This window comes from Cheilinus undulatus, linkage group 6 (assembly GCF_018320785.1).
Source record: "Cheilinus undulatus linkage group 6, ASM1832078v1, whole genome shotgun sequence".
Taxonomy (NCBI): Eukaryota; Metazoa; Chordata; class Actinopteri; order Labriformes; family Labridae; genus Cheilinus; species Cheilinus undulatus.
In genome coordinates, this window is record NC_054870.1 from 8,442,750 (window position 1) to 8,465,321 (window position 22,572).

The following is a 22,572-nucleotide window of genomic DNA, read 5'->3' on the forward strand; positions in this document are numbered from 1 at the left end:
CGGCGGAAGGAGACAAAATGCCTAAAGCTGGTACGTAAATTAATGCGTGACACAGAGGAAAATTTTCTTTTTGAGCAATGAAGTGCTTTGTACATTTTGGACACAGCGTACAGATGAGCCAACATATTTTCTTGGCCCATTTTTATGTAAAACTCTTTAAACTACGCGGCTAAAACATTCCCATCCACAGCCACTATGCCGCGGATCTCTCTGAGCTCTTAATAACCACCGGAGCAATTTTCACAGGAATCCCTGGAGGCTAATGACACTACTTTAGCCAAGTACTTCATACGACCCAACTTCAAAAATTCCGAAATATCCTTTTAAGACACATTACAAAGAGGGTCGGCCCATACTCTTGTTTCTACTTAGGCAGGTTGAACTTTCTTAGCTTTCAGGAAGTACAACCTTTTTCCTAACAGATTCTCTGTGGGAGGTCCACCTCAGGTCCGTACTGCCCAGCCCTAGATCCGGAGTGTATCCTGAAGTTTTCTGCCCTTGTCACTAGAAAAGAGACACTTTAAAATATGCTTTTTACATGTTTTTAGTCAAATGGGGAAGGGTCTTAAATTAGTCTTCATCCAGGGCCTCCAAATCACTGCAACGTCCCCTGCAAAGGCCTGACATCTCACTGCAGAACAATCTAGATCCGTCCCCTGAGCCTCACTCATTCACAACACACCTACAGCCGTCACACAGCCTCTCACTCTCCACAGCCACAGTACTAGTACAGTATAAACATCAGACATGATTATATGTAATAACACGGTGCAGGACATCCACCAACACTCATGAATGGATGGATGGACTCACATAAACCTACCAGACTGACCTCAGGGATCCTCTGCTCATACTGAACATGTTTACTGAGTTAATGAAAGAAGTCAGAGACTCACTGCCAACATCCTCTACAAATAAACACCTCCATTAAAAATATTCATGTCAATCTCAACACTTCGAGCCAAACTCCATATAATTTCACTCCTCCTGCTTTCTGACCGCAGCGCTGACCGGGACACTTTATTCACCACAGCCTGGATCTGTGGCTCTTTTACCTCTCTGGTCAGCGAGTGTAAGTAGGCCAAACACAAACACGCTGCTTTCACGTCTTCAGCGGCCCCACCCTCTCTCCTCACAGCTCCTTCCTTATCGCCGTCTGAGCTTGGCTGTTGGCTCCGCCTCTCGCTGAACTCGACAGGACATGTTACATTTTACAGCTGGGTCTTACAAACACTCGTCCTGAGATTTTGACGCCCTCGTCTCTTCCTCTTCACCCTGTGAGAGCTGCGGAGCGGCTGAGCATGCAGAATGAGGGACACATATAGCACACAGATAGTGATTGTTATTTTCAGGTTCTTCTCTCACATGGGTCCTTCAGCTGTGTGCTAATCAGATCTGTTTAAAGCTGCTCACTAACAGAGGGATGATACTGAGAGAGGTTTACTGTAAGAGCCATGTTTAAAGGGCGGCCAAGAATAATGAGACTTCCAGAAAAGGCAGCCAGACAGAATCAGACTCAGGCCAGGTTAGCATGCATGCTAAGGCTAGGTTAGCATGCATGCTAAATCAGACTTTTCCGTAATTCAGAACTTTTTTACCTTCTTTGTTAAAACAAAGCAAACATTTGGTGTCTTTCCTGTCTTTGTTATGTTATGGTACTTGCTGGTAGCATCCTCAATTCTGGCCTTTCGTCACCTGTTATATTTGTATCATCTTGGCCCTGTCTCTCTTCTATTTTGGGGGGGGGGTTCCACAGCATGCATTGCAAACCATCTGCTATAAGAGGAGCAAGAAGCCCTGGTCCACTCTGCTACTCCCAAGATATGTGCTGAAAACTATCCATCCATCCATCCATCCATCCATCCAACTATCCATCCAACTTTTTTCTTCTGCTCATCTTTGGTAAGGTTGTGGTGGCAGAAGGCTAAGCAGACATCTCTCTCCCCAGCAAAGATTTCCAGCTTCTCCGAGGGGATTTCAAGGTGTTCCCAGGCCAGATGAGCTATATAATCCCTCCAGCAAATTCTGGGTCTATCCCAGGATCTCCACCCAGTTGCATGCGCCTGGAAGTCCTCCATAGGGAGGCGTTCCAGTGACATCCTAATCAAACTGCCTTCCTTCTGAGGGATCTCATTTCAACAGCTTGAACTCGCGATCTCATTCCTTCTGTCATTACCCAGAGTTCAAGGCCATCAATGAGGGTCGGAAGGTAGACCAACCAGTAAATTGAGAGCCTTGCCCTCCGGCTCAGCTCCCTCCTCACCACAACGGTCTGGTTCAACCTCTGCAGTGCTGCCTGTGCTTAACAATCTACCCTCTACCCACTCTACCCTCCCTTTTGAACAAGACCCCGAGATATACTTGAACTCCTTCAACTGAGGCAAAGACTCACCCCTCACCTGGAAGAAGCAATTTCTGTTTTCAACCAGAGAACCATGGTCTCGGACTTAGAGGTGCTGACCCTCATCCCAACCGCTTCACACTCAGTATAGTGGCAATGTAAGATCAGCCATTGTGACTGGGGGCAATTTTTACAGTTATGATGCACCAACCTTATTTGGCCAACTGTAGCTGACTTCACCCTTCATTATTGGTCATAAACTACAGAAACATCCTCCTCTAGTCTGGATAAATCTGGAAACATCCTTATACAGATCTGCTCCCCTAAAAATGACCAGAATTCCCTCTTCATGGTATTTACCCCCTCTGTATTATTTACACTAGAGACAGCAGTAAAGAAAACATGCTTTATGAGAATGTTCCAGCCGCAAAGACGTGATTTCGGTGCTGCAAGCTTGTACACAGGGTGTGGCGAGGTAAACAAACACTCTCTCTCCCTGTCGTTCTTAGGGTCAGAGATGGACGAGTGATGAGCAACCGCCTTTCAGCTCTCCGTCTCTGTTGATTCATGAACGGGGCCTGAACAAGAGCCAGGGGCCGGCCAGTGTTAGTAAACTGCGGAGAGACCAAAGGAAGTACCTCATCCGACACGCACACTGACACACAGAAAAGCAGGCTTGTAGAAAAGCATCTCGCTGAGGTTCTGGCGGTAAACACTCGGGCCTCTCACAGGACGCTCTGTAAATATTTACAGCTCGGCAGGCGATGAGGAGAGAGGTAACGGTGGACTGAGCAGCACCACCCGAACGTGACTGAGCTCAGACAACTCCCCCTGGCCTCTTACTCCTCACCCCCTCACCTCTGACCATCAGTGGACTTCAGATCCACTCTGCAAACACCAGGACTTTATTGAGCATCACAGCTCTGTGGCTGACTTTGGCGTTCATTGCTGTGACTAGAGGTCACCTCGGTGAGCGTGAGCCGGCTCTGAAAATAAAGTGAACATCATGTTTTTAACTCCTCACAGAAGAGGAGGCACTGAGCTGGACGCTGATGTAAACTGTGACCTCTGGTTAGCGGGCACACTGGCATGAAAGGAATGGAAAAATCAAGAACAGCCTTTTATGTTTCAGTGCATGGATCAGATATTTGTAAAGACTGACAGGGAAAATTCTTCTGTCAGGGCTTTAACACTTTTAAGAATATGTTTATCATGCCGGTTCTCTTCTTTTTGATATGAAATGTTCAGTCATAACATAAGCGCTAGTCCAATCACTCACATGCTCTCCATCTGGGATTTTATGATTCAGGCCTTGAGTCACAAGGAATCAATTGTGGCTGGAATGGCTTCAAAAATCGAACATCACTTGCTGCCTCTAATTGCTCCATCTCAAGGACGAACACACCAGGGATATAGCTCTGAGATGCAGACACAAACAGGCCCATAAAGTTGTGTGCTGTGTGCAGTTTGCTCTTGCGTTGTGTCTGAACATGGAGAGAAGCTCTCTGCACCTCTAACACACAGAGCTGAGCTCTCATGCTAACAGTTTTGTCCACACAAAGATGATGGGCAAGCAGGGGAACTTTTTACACTTCTGTGTGATGCCAGACTCTCAAAATCTTGGAGCAAGAAATGACAACTCAAAAAAAAAAAAAAAAAACTCACATCCTTATTATGGTAACAGTGCCCAACCGTCTCCACACATGTGAATGAAGTGTCCAACCACTGACAGCCGCTGTCTGATTTAAACCCTGGTTATATTAATAACAGCAATGGCAAAGTCTTATTTACAGATTGCGAAGAGGATAAAGGCCACTGAAAAAGGACAATTAAGACGTAATATTTTTTCTTGTTTTTACTCACGAGGAAAAAGTCAGAATTTTGAGATTAAAACCAGAATTCTCAGATTCACATCAGAATTCTAAGATTAAGGTCAGAATTTGAAGAAACAAGTCAGAATTCTGAGATTAAAATCAGAAAACTAAGAAAAAAAATCATAATTCTGAGATTAAAATCAGAATTCTGAGATTAAAGACAGAATTCTTAGAATAAAATCTAAATCCTGAGATTAAAATCAGAATTCTGAGATTAAAGTCAGAATCCTGAGAAGAAAAAAAAAATCAGAATTCTGAGATTAAAGTCAGTCTGAAAGTCATATCAGAAGACTTCCCTCAACAACCAGTGAAATGTTGTCAAAATGGGCAAAATGGCTGTAAAAAGTGGTTAAAATCTGCAATAATGGGTCAGCAGAGGCAACAATAAATGGACAGTGGCAAGAACTGGTTTCGTGTCAAAGTGTCAAAAACAGGCAGAAAAAACATGGTGGAAAGGGTTCAAAGTTGACAAAAATGGACTTTGGGTGGCAGGAATGTGTTAAAATTGACAAAATTTGAGGGGACATGTGAGGAAAATGTGTTAAAATTTTGCAAACTTGGTGTAAAGTGGCAAAAGTGTAATTTAGAAATATTCTTTTTTAAGGCATCTGGGGAACACCCTCTCAGTGTCTCTATACCCCCAAGAGGGTCCCGACCCCCACGTTGAGAACCACTGCATTAAGAGATGGCATATCACATTGTAAACATTGTTTTATAAGTAGAGGGTTTCCTTTTCACACATTTAACAGAAATATATTAATGAGGGGATTAATTCACAGAACCTTTATATTTTTACATTAAGCATAAATATATTTATACTTTATGCCTTGTTTTTGGTCTCTACCAACTCTGAGGGAAATGTTTGTCTCTTTGGCTAAAGGCTGACTGCTCACTGGAAGTGATAGTGCTTTTGTTTGGTTGTAGAGCTACCTTCTGTCAATACTACGTATACCACTTACACAGATAATAGTCAGCATGGTTCCTGTTTGGAGGAGCCACACAGAGTGAAGCTAAACTATGATCTGCTGCAGACAGCACCATGAGAGATACAAATTATAGATGCTAAAATAATGCCTACATGTGAAGATAACATCTGAGTTAAAGTGCATGCTATATGATAGGGTGTTTTGGTGTATTTGGAAATATGAACTATCCGGTTACATGCAAATCAAGCCACTAATCAGCATCATTTTCTGAACTAACTTAGGCCACCTACATTTTTAAGCCTGATTTTAGGCCCAATTTGCAACACAGTTTGATCTTTTTGCAATAGATTATTTGTCCAAATAATCCCCAAGTGAGTGGTGTCAGTAGTATTTGTTATTGCTAGAGCCTTTCCAATCTTGAATCAAAAATATCAAAAAAGTTTGGGTTGAGTACTTTTACAGCTCATAAACACATCAGCTTTTTCTCACAGCTTCAAATCTTGACTTTAACATCAGCTTTGCTCTTTTCAAATGTACTCTCTCTTATGGAAATGTGGGACAATCTTACACACTAATAATTTGATTTGTTGGAGCAAACTCCATCTTTTCTGGACACAGACTCAGATAAAAGCTGATGTTAAATCATTGAGGTTAAAACAATCATCAGATAAGGACCAGTGCCGCGTTGTAATCTCAACACTGCTCCAAAGTGTGACAGCTGAACGTGTTGTTTTCTGACTTGTAGTAGTGCCATTAGGGTGGGGTTACACACACATTGTTTCATTATGAAGTCAGATAGAGTCCCACAGTTGACGCTCAGGAAACAAACAGAGGGGACTTTCAAGAGCTCCTCTGAATTATGACTCAGTGAAAACAGAAGGGGGGTCTCTGGGGGTTTACCCTAATAAAACCAGTTTACTTTCACTTTGGTGGCATAATGAACTCAGGTCCTATCAAAAATATAAAGATTTGACTTTAAGCTCGTCTGTACTCAAAGGAAGTATGAACATCTTTGATACCTTCATACTCTTTGATATCATGTCTTATAAAACAAAACATTTTATATTATTTTAATCATTGATAGCATCAAAAAAGAACCAAAACCTTATAAAAACCTCAGATCTTCAGTGATATTTTCACCAAAAACCGCCACACATGAAAAATAGAGCACTGTCTAATTGTACAAAGTATTGACAAGGTTTTGGTACAGAGACAAGTCACTCTTGGGCATGTAACCGAAAACTTGTCCAAACCTCCTTAAACTTTGAGACAATAGGACAAAAGGGGCTTGAATGCTGACACATTTCTGGTTTTTAGGACTCATTTCTGCAGTGCTGTTTAACATGTCTACTTGTCTTGTTTAACACACTGATAGACCTTTGCAGCAGCTTATTGTGTGAAAATATATTTCTCAGAATTAAGAACTGCATTTTAACCAGGGCAGTTTTTCTCAAACGATGTGGCAAGCCACAGAGGCACGTCTTGGTATGCTGTGGGAATTTGTACAACTATGTGCTATCACTAGAATTAAACAACAACCAAAGTTACTGTCACATGTTTTAAAGAGGCTATTTTTTATGACTATTGATATGGTGTGCCTTGAGATTTTGGCTTGGGGACCCATTGACGCTGGAAGTGGGTAAAGCATGTGCTATTGCACAGTGCACCATGTACACATTTACATTTTAATACGTTTTTTTGGACATTGAACTCATTTTATCACTTTAAATCACTTTATTTTTTTTCTAACTGTTTTTTGGAAAGCATCCTGGGAGTATCTCATGACCCCCAATTTAGGAACCACTGGTCTAGAGTGCCAACAAAAAGAGTCCTTATTGGACTCACTACTTGCAGATTGATATTAAAATTTTCAGTCTGGCTTTTCATTGCCATAAGAGATCTGTGAAGGAGCAATATGATCTGAATTAAACATAGACGTAGTTTTAACTGTGGCAGGTATTATGGGGGCCAGTGATAGCAGATACCATGCTGGAAATACAGACTCTACCTCCAGTATCTTAAGATCAATCTAGAAACGTACAAAAAGCTTGAGCTGCAGGGTGGTTTGACACTAGGGACATGGGCCCCGATCCAAGAACTCTTGACCCCAAAGTCTTCCATTCAGTCAGTATGAATGTAATTGCATTGTACCCAGGCACCACACCAGAGACCACCTCTGAGAGGGGTCTGGCTGCAGACCGTACATCTTTGACGGCCTCTCTCGCAGACATTTATCTCAGACGCTGTCTCTGTCAGAATGGAAAAACATGCCAAAACTTTCAAAATAAAAAAATGATTACACTTCTGTTTGGGGAAGGGTTTAGGTAACGGTTAGGGTGCCAAAGAATAAAAGCATGACCTGCAAACAATTGTTACAAAACATTTTATGAAGCTGTGTAAGCATTCTCCTAACAGGAAAAAACATCTTGTCCTCCATGAAAACTTTCCAACGCAACAAACATAGCTTATGTAGTTATGTTCTAAGCTCTGTGGATAGCTACGTAGCTAACATAGGTAAGATCACAAAGCAGCTATGTAAACTATGTAGCCTGGTTAGCTTCTTAAGCTCTGTAGATAATGTAGCCATGTAGCTAACATAGCTAAAGCTAAGCTCACAGAGCAGCTATGTAAGCCATGAACCTGGTTAGCTTTAGCTACATTTGCTTAAGCTAACGTTAATTACGTAGCTATGTTAGCTTTAGGGAAAGCCAACAAGGCTAAAGCAAGTCACCGTTCCTGAAACTACATCTTAAACTGGTTGATACATAATTTAATCCCAGATTGGACCTCTGACCTCTTTTCTGTTTCATTTTTTCCAAATGAAATCTCGCATAGTCTGCAATGTTTGCAGTGCGGTTGTTTCTTGAATGCACCTGTCAGTACAGGGTTGTCAATAACCCCGAAATTCCATATACAGCATGCTGCGGAGCACTTCGCTCCCTCTCTAGTCTATCAGAGCATTTCCACAGCCGGCGCTCCAGACTGGCAGCAGCGCATGCCTGGAGCGGCACTCCGCTCCGCTTCGTTTCAGATACGCTGCAGGTCTATTTCAGCGCTGGCCGCTGCCAAACCCCGTAAATTCACTGTCGTTCAGAAAGCACCAACCATGGAAGTCACAAGAGTAGAACATCCGGTTCTTTCAAAATAAAACACAATGCACAGACTCCCGATCGTAAATCATCACTATATCAACATTACCTCTCATCTTGCAGCGAGAGCAAAGGGTCACAGAGAGGTCAGTGGGTCACAGAGCTACAATGGAAAAGTTAACTTTTGGGGATATTTAGCCAAAGAATTTTGCATAAAACCACAGATCCTTTAAGCAAACATTAACCTTTTAACTTCCTAATGTACTCACTCAATGGAGGAAGCAATAATATCGCAGACTTATACTGGAAAGGATGATAAATTAACCCCAAAAGGTAAAAAAATTCTGCTGTTGACATGCTATTCCTGCGTGAACTCGCAGTTTTCCCATGATCTCTTCCTGATGATCAGGGCTGCACGCTGCGGGGCAGCGCTCCAGACTTGCTTCCAGTGGGCAAGATCACCCTTTTGGTCGGAGGAAACCAGCGGCGCCTCGGTGTGCGGCACGCAAGCTATATATGGAAATTCGGGGTAAGAGTTGTAAATATGGTTCAAAACATCCCCTATCTCTTCAAAACAACATCGTTTCTTTGCAGACTGAGCCCATTCCATACCCTGAACTGACAGGGCATGATATAAAACAGCTCAGCCACCCCCTTTTATTTTTAAATTAATCAGCACGATTATTTGTGTAAAAACTAACCCCTGATAAATCCCATGAAGACATGACCTACAGAAACTGAAACATTTTATTGTACCATTTTTTAAACATTTTTTTTTTCCTGCTGCTATTAGGAAATCTTAATATGGGACTCTATGGGAATGACTCACTTTGAGAGACAGCCTCTAGTGGGCATTTGAGGAACTGCAGTTGATTTTAGCTGTTCTGTATCTCTCATTTTAACACAAGAACTTACTTCCTGAAAGTACAAAGGCCATCAAAACTCACATAAACAGTGTTCAGTCCAAATCTGTTTCAGGTAAAGGTTGACATGAAAGATGTAAAAATTTAAACATTTGTTGTGGTTTCAGGGAAGCTTTGCACACGTTTTAACGATTGTTGCATGTCCAAAAGTCACAAAACAGGATTTGCTTGTCATCACACTTAAGTATAAGTGGACATTTCATTGACTTGAATGCTTCATCTTCAAAAGTCAGGACATAACATTTCCAGTTTGTTGGGCGAACAACTAACCAAGGAACTGTAGGAACTGTTTGTGAGTTCAGTAAAACATGATCATGTGTAGTCTAAACCTCATCTGAGTCAGAATCAGAGCCCTCTTAACCCCCCTCCTCTCCATGTAGGCTACAACAGAGTCTTAGCAGCATGTGATGTTACTACTTGACCCCAGGTCTGGGCTGAGAACGCCAAAACAATACCAGGACGAGCTCAGCTTCCCTGACCAGCCGGGGAACACAAATAGAAACTTCTAGAAGACTAACAGTACAGAGGAGAAGGGAAAAGGAGGAGGAGGAGGAGGAAAAACAGACGGACGAAGAAGAGGAGGAAATGGGTGGTGGCCAGGAAGCATGACTCTTCCTGCTCTAATCACAAGTCAGAGAGCGTTTCCTCTCATTGTAGGAGCTCCAGATCCATTAACCAGCAGGACACACAATCACACAATCACACGCAGCTCGAGTACATACCATACAGCACACATCCTTATATAGAAATGTTTTATAGACATGATCTATATAAAAACACTCCATCAAACGTTTCATGTGTTGATTGACGCACCGAGCCTCGCACATGCACACAACCATTCCCACACTCACCCCGGCTCTCAGGTGTTTGTGTGGGAGACTTGGCGGGCCCTGGCTCATTGTGCAGCCCTCTGGCTGGGCTCTGATAAACACTTCATTATGAAATCCTGAGGACACGGTAAATATTTGCCGCCTCTTATCGTCCGCTCTTATCTTGGCGTGAACTCCGGCACCACATGACTCCTGCTCCTTTATTTTCTTACAGCTGATAACTTCACAGAACCGCCTGCAGAAAACACTTCTTTGAAAAGGAGTCTGAACAGTAAAAGCGGCTCGCTCTGAGATGTAGGCCAGGCTTTTATTCAGTCCAGACGTGAGCAAATGTGTCTGGGCTGAGGGAGGTGAACGTGTGTCCCTGTGTTACCTGCTCTCTGGCTGATAGCACACACACATTTACAGCAGCAGGGTTAATCAGTTATGGGTTAATAGCTGGTGTTCACTTCCCAGACTGATACATTCACCTCCGCCTGTCTGACCTCAGATCACTGTGATATCACCCAAAACCAGGTCACCCAAATATTCAACATCAGTGCAGCAAAGGGGACAGTTTGGAGTAAAGAGCACTGATTTATCTCAGTTCAATTAGGAATAAAATTATCCACCTCAAAGGCCACATTTATGGAATTAAAAGTAGCTTCACCTGCAGCAGTGAAACAGCCTCCAGGATCTACGGCCATGTTCTATGAAAACAATCCAATGAAAACTGTTTTTTGTTGTTTAAACCTTAAGCAAACTGAAGTGACAGATGGCACACCTAATCAATCAGAAGACATTTTGTTCTAAATGAAGGCTATGTTAACTTTAATATCTGACTTACTTTTTAAAATCACTTTATTCAGAAACCAACATCTGCTGGCATGCAAGGACTGCCAATCAACCCCCATTAAAAGCTGCTGAGCTTGATGTGACTGAAGCCCCTTTCTAACCAAAGCTACCACTGTTAATTTTCATCAATTAAAATGATGCCTTAAAAGGTTTGTTGACAAAATCAAGCATATCAAGGAGTCAAGTGCTGCCATTTATTTGTGATCAGCAGATTTCACACGAGCCTTTATCAGCTGACAGCCAGCTGATTCACTCTAGGCATGCTATTGGCTAGTTGCACTCATGCTTTGCTTGGCTGCTTCCTCTGCAAAGCTGCTTTTGGTGACCCTCTTCCACCCCAGCTCCTCTTTCCTTCTGCTCCAGTCTTAATCGGTGTCATTCTGTTGTCACTGATGTCTGCTCCACCCGTTTTTTTTTTTTTTTTGCTTGTTTTGTTTTGTTTTTTGCTGTTTCTCCCCTGCTAATAACGTCGAGGTCATTTGTTCAATCCCCACACAGGAAAATGACCGACAAACTTCATAGTTTCCTTTCAAGGATGTAAGCCAGAAGTGAAAATTTCTAAACTCTAATGGCAAGTCCTGAATGCCAGCAGTTGTTTAAAGGAGAGGTAATGAATTTTTGTTGCTGCTTGAAAAATCACTGGGACCAAGTGGCCTAATAGACAAGGCATCTGACCTTTGTGGTTGCAAACGCAGCTTTATAGAATGGACTCTTCTCGAGTGTTTAAATTGTGTTTTCTGTTTGGATTTATCAGCCTGATAAAAGATGTTGGGGTGTCTGATAGAAAGAGGCCAGTTAGCTCAGATGGTTAGAGTGTGGTGCTACTAACGCCAGGTCATGGGTTCAATCCCATACTGGCCAACTCCATGTTAGCTTTACACTTTCCTTCCTAACTATATAGCCCAGAAATGAAAGTTTTCCACCTCTAATGGCATTCAATGCCAGTTATTCATAGCTGAAGAAATGAGTCGTTGATCTGACTAGCAAAAAGCACATGATAGTATGACCACGTGGCCTAATGGACAAGGCGTCTGACTTCGGATCAGAAGATTGAGGGTTCGAGTCCCTTCGTGGTTGCTAGTAACATTATACAATGGAAACCTATGTTCTCTGACTGCACTTATCAGACTGACAGAAAAGGTTGGGGTTTGTGCTGAAAGCAGGCCAGTTAGCTCAGATGGTTAGAGCGTGGTGCTAATAACGCCAAGGTCATGGGTTCAATCCCCATACTGGCCATTAACCCCAACTTTACAGCTTCCATACAACAAATCAGTAAAATGATCCACCTCTCAAAGTTGTCTAAGGTGAAGTAATGAGAGCATAAACCTTGCTTGAAGAATGACAGGGCTTTTCAATAAGTGGAAACTGAATAACTACTTAAAATGTTTGACAGATATGAGGCCATAACAAAAGGTAGAAGTGTAAAAGTTCAAATGTGATTAAAACTGAGTAGCACTACAATCTAAAGTCTTAAAGAAGCTTTTAAACTTACTTGACGTGAAACAGAGATCCCTATAAAGGTAAATTCTTCAAAAAAAACTCAGCTTGATACAAAAGAAAACTTTCAGAGACACTGGACTGAGATGAAATGATTAAGGAGGCCTAGCCACTTCGTGTTGTCCTTTAAGCTGCTAACAGGGCAGATATCATACTGTAATATTATTATGTTGAGGGCAAGCCTGGGTGTAGTGTCTTGATTGTCAACTGTTGTGTCAGGCTCAGTGTGTCACAGATGTGTACCTGGAAAAAAAATGTAGCAAATAGACTATGATGGGCTTTTATTTTAAAGGTTATGTCTTAGCTTTTTGTTCCATCACATCTTTTGTTTCAGCTCAAGCTTCAGCTGCCCCTGTTTTAATTAAAATATTTGGTTATGGTTTGAAAAATTAAATCATATGAAGAAGATAAGATAAAAGAAATGGAGACTTTTTTTAATATAGTGAATTATTGAATAATTGTGAAAATGGAAAAAATGTTTGAAAAGTTGAAAAATGGTCAAACAGTGACATAAATGTGACAAAAATTGGACTCAAAGTAGCAAAAAAAGAATAATGATGGCAAAAAAACCTAACTGTGGCAAGATAGGGGGAGAAAGTGGGGAAATGGGCAATAAAGCAGAAAAAATTGGGTAAATGCGCAAAATGGACAAAGAGCAGGCATAAAATTGCAAAAAAATGTAGAAACAGGCAAAAAAGTGGCACAAAGTGGTTAAAAATAGTGACCAAAAATGGGTGAGAAAAGGCAAAAACAGGATAAAAGTGGCAAGAGGTTTTTAAAAATTGGGGAAAAGTTGCAGAAAGAAGTGGAGGGAAGAAAAAAGTGATACAATAGGCTACAGTGGTTAAAAAAGACAAAAATGTTTTTAAAAATGGGCAAAATAATCAAAAATATGGGCAAAAAGTTGAAAAATTGAAAAAACTGGCAAAAATGGGTTAAAAGTGCCAAATAGATGTGGCTATAGTGGATGGAGAAAAGTGGCAAAAAGGGTAAAAAAAAAAAAAAATACTCATAAAATAAATCATCACAACATCACAACCCAATGACACACTTTTCAGCTCCAAAATGAGGAAACCAGGATGCCACTAACATACACTGATATCAGCAGTAAATCAAAACTGGGGCTGGACTTTTCTCTGGGTTTTTCAGGGGCCCAGCCAACGCTGTGGGTTAATCTGTAGAATATAACCACACCTTGCTCAAGCTTGCCTTTATCATAGTTGTAGCACAGGCTGAAGACTGTGTGTGGGTGTGTTTGATACTGTTTAATGATAGTAAGCCTGAGTGTATATCTGAGTAGCTGCACACTGGTCCAGCCCTGTAGTGATGCAAACATTGGGATGAGTCAGGTTTATTTGTTTTTTAAAAAGCCCTGCATGCATACAAGCTGTCCCACAGACCACACATTTTATACATTACTGCAGCACTGCTTTTGTAGGACTGACATTCCACATGTCATTGATGTAGCAGGAAGCTAACAGCTAGCCAGGTACTCTAAAGTTGCGTTTGATTGCGGGACACTTGGGTTTTGGGAGTGAAGATGAGTCTGTTGGTGTCTGGTGTTCTTTCACACCACACATATAAAAACAAATCTGTCCATGTGTTGTCATGTGTTGGGTCTTTTAAAAATCTTAAAATGTGTGGTTAGGACTTAAAAATTAGAAACATGTTCTTTATTCTTGGTAACAAGTTTGAAAAAGTCTTCTCATGAAATGAGATGTTAATCTGGATTTATCCGGTGAATGTGGCTTATATAAAGTCTGATAAGAAATTTTTATAAGAAATTAGATAAATACATGTTCTTAGATGTGAGTTTTTGCAGTATGGAGTCAGTTTAAAAGTTAAAATATGTACTTTAACTTCAGATAAAGATCTAAATCCCTTCCCAGCGCCTGTTTAGTCTTTGTCTTTACCTCTAAATCTTTCTTTTTAAGAAGAGTGTGGTGTTTTGGGTAATAGAGAACATACCACCCACCGTATTAAAGATGAAAATCTGAGCCACTCCTCTGGTTCTGGGTTCCTACACATTTTCCATTTTAAAATTCCAGCCGTCACTCCTCAGACGTATCGCTCATCACTCTGCGTTTGGAGCAGAACATTACACATTATGTAACGTTACATTCACGGCTATCAGTGTGTGCTGCGGTGCATTCAGGGTCACATTCTTCCTGCACAGAGCCCACATACAGCTCACCTGCTTTATCCATGAGGCGTTCAGGGTCTGTTGAAACTAAATGGTCACTGCTCTAGTTGTAAACTGTGGATGAGGGGACGATGTCTGCAGCACGGGACCACACAGAGGGACCATGAGCCAAGCGGCGTCCTCCGGCCTGCAGATATTTTCCACAGCAGGAAGAGGACGGCTGCAGATCTGGGATATCTGATGAGTTTCTCTGAACAAAAGGAGAAATGAGACACTTTCTGCAGCAAAAACACAACCAAGTCACAACCTAACATGACCATATTACAGGAGGAAATGTGTTAGATGCAGTTAATGAACACAGTCAAAATGGAGATGCATTATCCCTACTGGAGGAATCTGATATAATTTTTCAAGAGGTCAAATTTTGCAAGGGAATGTGGTGTGGTTTTAGTCCAAGGCATGCTTAAGATTATGCCAAAATCTCAAGGCACACTGTGTTCACATTCTTGCAAAATAGCCCCTTAACACATGGTGGTTACCAAACTTTGCCTTCATTTGGTGGGCAAAAATATTTTCAAGACCCCCGGTCCTGATGCACATCAGCACCTAAACATATATCAAATCACTCAGAAAAAGCTGTCTCATGCAGGTAGGATGTGGCTGAAGGAAGAAGTGTGGATCTCTCTTTAACACCCATCTTTGTACAGGTGAAGCTGAGGGTGCCATTCTTTTGTTGGGTTTTAGCCCTGTGTTACTGCATAAACATTTGGTTTACCTCTGTCCTCACCTGATGTTCACAGAGATGGACCACAGAGAAATGGAGCTCAGCCAAAGTTGAAGCAGGTACACGGTTTCTACTCGTTCATTAATCACCCCTGTTTATCTCTTCCTTCTTCCATTCTTTCTGATGATCAGCTAATTATGGGCGTTCACTCTTTTAAGTACTGAGCTAATCAAATTCTGCCACAACCTCATTTGACTAATCATTGCGCGCCTGTCATATTCTTAATCCTTTCATCCTTTCTCCTGCAGTCAGTCTGTCATTTCAGTGTGAACGCTGCCGCCCTCCTCCACCCCAGCCACGTCCATTCAGCTTATCAGCATCTGGTCCAGATCGCCACAGGCCTCCTGCTCATCTCATCACCACCAGTGTCCAGGCTCCATAGGGGGGTATCCTATTCCTGCTGTTGGCCTCACTACCCCTTCAAGTACATGAAGTCATCATGATGGAGTCTAATCATCAGACATTGCACTTTTCTTCATAATTTGTCAAATAAATTATTGTTAAACTCGTATTAAGTCTCCTGATTGAGATATTTATAATAAAAAAAATCAATTTAAGACAGTCTCAAAGACTTTTGGCTTCATCAATAATCTTAAATCAAAGCTATAAGAAAATAATAATGAACATATTTTTATTCTGTAGAATAATGAGGCATTCAGAGTGGCTCAAATGGATCATTGGTTGGAACTTTATTCATCCCAGATGGCCGGTCCATCACTGTTCCTAGCTTTACATTTACCTGAAAGCCTGGAAGTCCTCACACTAAATTTAAAATGATTTGCAAGATGTGCAAACAGTATGCATTGTTTTTATTTAGCCTTGTCAAGCTGAGCCCTATAATGAGAATCACTGTGCCACAGTGTCTTTAGTAGTTGCATAGTTGTTGTACTAATATAATCTTGTACAAGTTCCCATGGCACACCTCGACTTGCCTCAAAAACACAATTTGGGAACCACTGCTGTAGACTGTGTTCATGTTTTTGGTCCTGTCCATATCTTTAACCCTTTTTAGATACAGATGGCTGAAAACGGCTGTTCACACCAGATCCCTGTGCAACCTGACAGAGCTTGAGCAATTTTGTAAAGAATAATGGAGTAAAATTACAGTGTCCAGGTGTGCAGGCCTGATTGAGACTTATCCACACAGACTCAGTGCTGTGATTACAGCCAAAGGTGCATCTAAATACTGACTTACATGGGGTGAATATTTATGCAGTCACTTTTTTTTACATATATTTTTATTCAATTGACATTACTTTGTAGAAATCTGTTGTCACTTTTACATTAAAGAGAGGGTTTTGTATTTTTTGTCCCAAAATACAGCAGATATATAATATTGCAGAGGCAGCAATGCCATGCCATACCCTGTGGACATCACTTGCTTGGGCCAATTTCATCCTACAACAGGATAATGATCCAAAACACACCTCCAAAATTGTCTATGAAATATTTAAAGAATCAGCAGTCAGGCAGTTTTCTGACTATAAGGGATTGGCCAGCACAGTCTTTGGACCTGAACTCTACTGAGCTGTTGTGGGAGCAGCTTAACCGTACGAAGGAAGAGTCCATCAAGCCAATCCACCTTGTGGGAGATGCTCCAGGAAGCATGGGGTGAAATCTCATCAGATTACCTTGAAAAACTGACAGCTAGGATGCTAAGGTCTGCACGGCTCTGATTGCTGCAAAAGGTGCTTTTTTTTTTTAATTAAGGCAAAATTAAAGAACATTTTTCATTCAAATCCTTATTTCTAACTCTGACAATGTCGGCATGTCCAGTTCATTTGCTGTATTTCCTATTCAGACTAATGTCATGACCTTTTCCATGGAAAACGAAAAATTCCATGTAATCCCAAACTTTTGAGCAGTATTGTATATGCCATGATTGATTTATAGAACCAATAAAAGAGCAAACCATCTAAGGGCTTAAATCCTTTTTATAGGCATTGTAAATGCTGTCATGGGCTGTATTACTATCAGGCAGTTGCCACAGGCCTCATGCTCCAAGGAGCCTCAAGATATAGCCATCATAGGTGTGAATCCAATATGAGGTATACATCTAAAATTACTTTCAGTGATCAAGACATGTAGGGTATTGAATAGAAATAATGGACCAAGAGAGAATCAAATAGCAAAGAATTTGATTTTATTATCTCAAAAGTTGCTGTGGAGGAAACCTGGCCCAAAGAGTGAGGACCAAGGGGCCTGGTTGGCTATGTAGCTGGAACACTATTTGTGCCACTATTAAGCGGAGTAATTGATTAGAGCATTATGAATAAAGATTATGTTATTACTTTGATAGCTTTATCATTTACAGTGTCATCCTAGTGTAGTCACAAATTTATAAAAATATCAATAAATCCTTCTTGTTGAAATGTTTGTTTATAGAATTAGCATGGTAGAACTGCCTTGTGCTGAAACTAAGAAGTACAATACAGTCAAGCAAAAGCTTCATGTTCTAATTTTATTTTACAATCAGAAGTGGGCTGCGGGCTGCATATGGCCCCTGGGCCATGGCTTGGACACACCTGTATTAAGGTAATTATAGTTATGTAGATCCCTGTAGACCAGTATGGTGAAATGGCATAAATAATCAATGAATATTACACCAGTATAGTGACCATATATTGTTTACTTTTTATAACATTAATCCTCCTTGTCTGGGAACATGTTATAATATTCAGATGAGATGCATTTGAGTCATGATGCTCTGCAAAGAGCTGATAATGTATGTCTAGGTTATCTATGTTTCAGATTGGATATGTCCTGTGGTTATACCACATTAAAAAGATGCCCAGGGAGATGTTGTTCACTGGCTGTGATTTCTTAAGGTAAACTGAGGAAGGACCTCGACTTGGTCCTTGCCTCAGAATGACACTGTTGCTTAAAGAGAGATGAAAAATGGGATTGCCTGAAACAAAGACTTTTGATATCCATTTCTGTGTGACAGCATGTATCTGTAATCACTGTGTTCTGTATTTGGGTCTGCTTTATTTTCTAATTTGCTTTAATTTTCCAGTGATCATGATGTAATGGGCCGGTCTTTATTTGCTAATAGTTCATGTAATAAAGTAGCAGATGCAGTGAGTATAACCCTGATTAAATCAAAGCTTTTTAATTATTTTTGCTTCGATTGCCTTGGCCATTCTCCAGAATGAGAAAAGTGCCTGACTATCAGCCTATAGTTTACTTTTTCCCGCCATAGTCTGAGTGATATGATCAGACCAACATAAAATCTTCCCCCATTATTCTGAAAGCACATGAATAAAAAGAGCCTGAAACTTTTTCAAAGATGTTTTTTTTATTGGGAGAACTACAAAAATGTACAGTACAAAGTTAACAGTCTCACACTGGATTTGTAGTGAACTGACTCCCCCAAAAATAACACAACTCTTGTTGTCTTTTTGTCCGTTTTTTGTTACATTCAAAAAGCTTTACTTCTGATAAAGTAGTCAAAAGTACATAGTGCGCTTCCCCCTGTACCTACTATGTACAAACCAAACGTGTTCGTCCACTTCCCTCGCGGCTAACGCTCACTCTACATCTCAATAAGAAAAAATAAAAACAGAATAAAAAGAAAGAGGAATGGGGGTTTAGAAAGGTTACGGCTGTTTCTGTCAGAGCGTCTGAGTGGTAACAACCGGTAAAAATAGATTCAACTCTACATTCAGTTCAACGTGTGTAGAAAAGATGCCATGTAGGAAAAATACTTTATTTGGTTAATTTTAAGGCATGTCAAGATGGTGAACCCCATAGGCACTACACAATAATAATAATACTGGGGCACAAGGATGCTACATTCTTTAGCACGTGGCTGGAATCACAGTGTGACCTCGTGCAAACACAGAAAACAACAAAAATACTTTTTGGTTAATTTATTGACTTGGGTTCTTTGTCACTGACGTCTGATCTAAACTAAAGAAGTTTGGACGGTCTGTACAACCACATTGCTTTTACATTCTACCAAAAAAAGAAAAAAAAAGCTAAATAGGGATCCTCAAAATAACAAAAAAAAAAAGCCTTCTAAGCACTGACACACGAGCGAACAGCAATCACACAAACTTTTCTTTTAATAAACGTAAACAAGGAAACAAATTAATGAAATAAATATCACATACGTTCTCTTAAATTAAGATTTTTTTTTTTACTCATTTACAATAAAAATAACCAAGTGAAGTTACAAAAAAAGGAGAAAAAACAAAATATATATATTACTGTGAAAAGAACATACACTCCACTTTATGCAGATTAATAATGGCGATCATAATTTAAACATAAAAGAATATAGATCTATTGCTTCATCATACTTGATAAATACAGTATGGACACAAATTACCAATGTAGCCTATACTTTTTTCACAAGATAATAAATAAGTTAAATAGTCCATAGCCACTTATGCACAGCTATGTCAATCACTCAAAAACAGCTAAAAAAATAGATATTCAACCATCAGCAGTGATTTCCCCAAATAAACCCAACTCAAGAGTGCTTTAACCACACTATACTAACCGAACAGACCACTGGGTGGCGCTGGAGGAGGAAAAGGTTGGAATGGAAGTAGGAAGAGAAGAGAAAAAAAAGTTTGATCAAGAAAAAATGTTACTTTGAGTCACCCAGAAGGCATTTTCTTGGCAGGATGGAGGAAATCTGGAAACTGCTTACAGTCTCTTTTTCTTGTCAAGTCATGTCTAATCCCAGGAGGGGTGGGGGGGGGGTGGGGGGGGGTGGGGGCCTGCCGTGAGCCCATGGGCAAGGCACTGATGGAATGCCTTCTGTTTGCTATCTAAGCTTTAATACAGATATAATACAGAAAGAAAGAACTAAGGCAAGCAAACTTTTGCAGCTTGTCTAACTCACGTAACAACATTTATTTTAACCAATAAATGTTATTCTGCAAGTTTGGCATGTTTTTTGCAAGTTTGCATGCAGTTTTTAAAGGATGCATTCCTCTCCTGCACACCTGAGTGATAAAACAGGTGTGCAAAGCATGTTTCTACTCTGAGATATAAACTAATGCCAGGTGAAGGACACTTGTTGCTCCCTGCTTCTCCCTCCAGAGCTCAGCACCCTGGAGCTGCCAGGGACTCAAAGTCTTGCTCTAAGGCACTTGGGCAGGGTGGTTTGCTGCTGAAAAAGGGTCCATAAATCCAAACAAACTCGAATAAACAATCAGTCATCAGAAATCGACAGCCTGCTGAAGATGGGCAGCCGTCTTCCAGCGTCCAGACTCGGGGACTCGGAGCCGCTGAGGCTGCCGGAAGAGCTGAGGGACCCGCTCGCATAGCTCTCCCGGTCAGAGAGAGAGTCTGGTGGGCTGGGAGGAGGCTCAAACACCGGGGAGTCGCTGAGGCAGCGCAGCGCCTGCAGGTGGCTCAGGTTGTAGGAAGGAGGGGAGGGCGGACACGCGCTGCCGGGCGCGTTCCCGTAGTATGCTCCTGTGGAGTGGTTGTTGTAGCTGGGGGTGTGCACAGCCAGGGGGGCCAGTAGGGCTTTCAGGTCCTGTCCAGGAAACGAGAAGGCATTGTGGATGCAGGACACGGAGCTGGGGGAGAGCACCTCCTCGTAGAAGCTGGAGGCGGAGGTGCAGGAGGAGGACGCCGAGGGCGGAGGAGGGGTCCGGGATGTGGGGCTGTGCAGCAGCGGAGACTCGAGGCCGTGGTGGGTGGAGAAGCCCGAGAAGCTGAGGCTGTGATGGAGCTTTGGTCTGTCCCGCTGGGTGAAGCCGAGCTGCTGCGGGGGGAGGACGTCCCTGTAGCCGCAAAGCTCGCGCGCTGCACGGGGCTCCTGCAGGTTGGCGTTGGCGGCCGGGGAAGGCCTTCGCTCGTCCGCGTTGTGGATGAAGTGACAGCGCGGGCCGTAGGGGCAGAAGCCGATTGTGTGGAAAGTGCGGCACGGCTCTGTTTTGTACTTAGGGTGGCGGGACAGGCTCCGGAGCTCGTGGTAACCGTGAGCAAACTGACACTTCTCCCCATACTTGCAGGAGCCGTTCTCCTCGAAGGGCCGGCACAGCTCGGTCTTGTAACGGGTGGAGTTGATCTGGGAGCCGGCCTTCTGCTGCAGCACGCCCCGCTCTCCGCTCTCACTGAACGCGCGGTCACGGAGCTTGTTCTCCTTGTTCATGAGGGCCGTGGCGCTGCTGCTGCTCGGTGTGTTTTCCTTCAGGCTGCTGTATGAGCCCACGGAGTATTTGTTCCCGTTGTTTATCGCCTCCACGTTGCTGGTTGAGTTTCTGCGGATAAATCCCGGTGTGAAGGCTCCACCGGAGCCCGGAGAGGTGACCGGAGCTCCCACTGCTTTCTTATCCAGCATGCTGTTGATGTGGAGCGCGTTCATGTTCATGCTTTTATCCTGCTGGGGAGAAAAAAAACACGAGTTAGCACGGATTATCTTAATATATGAGCCACATGGTGTCTCAAGACAACTTTCCCTGCAGCTGGACTACTTGTTGCGTCTGAACTTTAAAATTGCGTAAAAGTTGGTCAAATTGAGCTGCAAACAAATTAAAACTCCATAAAATACCAGACGGTTACCTTGTAAAGCATGTCCATGTCGTAGAAAGCGGACAAAACCGTCGCAGACATCTCTTTTCCCCAAGTTTGCTGCCGCACTCCCTCTTTCATGGAGGACCGAGCAGGATCCCTGAATGCGACGGGCGGTAGTTTGTGCCACGACTGGTTTTGTTTGTGGAAAAGTTGCTTTAAAAGTTGGTGTGCAGCTTTAGTCCGTGAAGAAGCAGGAGAAAGGGGGGATGAGGTTTGTATTGTTGGGTTGTAGGTGGCTTTATATCCTCCCCTGGAGAAGCGCTGAACCAGAGAGCTTCACTGTGCGCCGCCGCCTCTCTGTCTGCATATAAATAGGCGGCCGGAGAAGGGCGAGCTCAAGTCGGGGCAAACTTTCGCGAAGAGCCGCCTCCTTCCCTCCTCCCAGGGAAAACTTCATTCACCGGTTGGCCGCCTATTCTTCAACACCACGCCTTGAAATCCAACCCCAGCTCCCCTCTTATCCTCCTCGCCCCCCCTCTAAACTTCTTTCTTTTTATCACAACCAATTTTGTGGAAGTTGGTTTTGCTGTTTGGGTCTGACTCTCACTGAGAAAGAATGCACAGACTACATCTTGTATGAAAGCTGCTCTCACATACAGCTGCTGGTGTATAAGCTGTGTTAAACTTACAGTCAAAGTTTCCTCAGACACCCTCAAACTTAAATCAAACCCCCCTTGGCTCAAACCCCCAGTGACAGGCCACCCCCAGCTCAGTGTTTGGAGCTGACACATTTATTTGTAATGGAAGTAAACTCTGCCTCCCCCCTCTCTCCCTGTGGACGGGGTGAGACC

The 22,572-nt window shown here is 42.3% G+C and overlaps 1 protein-coding gene and 3 non-coding genes across 5 annotated transcripts; 3 read left to right on the plus strand and 1 right to left on the minus strand.

The window, feature by feature from the left end:
- Positions 1 to 11,606: 11,606 nt before the first annotated feature.
- trnas-acu lies at positions 11,607 to 11,678 on the plus strand. Its single transcript has one exon. It is a non-coding gene; the product is annotated as a tRNA-Ser (tRNA).
- Positions 11,679 to 11,821: 143 nt separating this feature from the next.
- Positions 11,822 to 11,894, plus strand: trnar-ucg. The gene has a single exon. It is a non-coding gene; the product is annotated as a tRNA-Arg (tRNA).
- Positions 11,895 to 11,979: 85 nt separating this feature from the next.
- trnai-aau lies at positions 11,980 to 12,053 on the plus strand. Its single transcript has one exon. It is a non-coding gene; the product is annotated as a tRNA-Ile (tRNA).
- Positions 12,054 to 19,951: 7,898 nt separating this feature from the next.
- On the minus strand, positions 19,952 to 22,086 carry zfp36l2 (zinc finger protein 36, C3H type-like 2). Of its 2 annotated transcripts, none has more exons than XM_041789766.1 (2): positions 21,770 to 22,086; positions 19,952 to 21,590 (listed from the first exon to the last, which is right to left on the minus strand). In XM_041789766.1, the coding sequence occupies exons 1-2, from the start codon at positions 21,857 to 21,859 to the stop codon at positions 20,409 to 20,411; spliced, it is 1,272 nt and encodes a 423-aa protein (XP_041645700.1). In that variant the 5' UTR covers positions 21,860 to 22,086; the 3' UTR covers positions 19,952 to 20,408. The 2 variants fall into 2 exon arrangements, with proteins under 2 accessions (XP_041645700.1, XP_041645701.1); XM_041789767.1 differs by having other exon boundaries at positions 19,952 to 21,587; positions 21,770 to 22,085.
- Between the last annotated feature and the right edge of the window lie 486 nt (positions 22,087 to 22,572).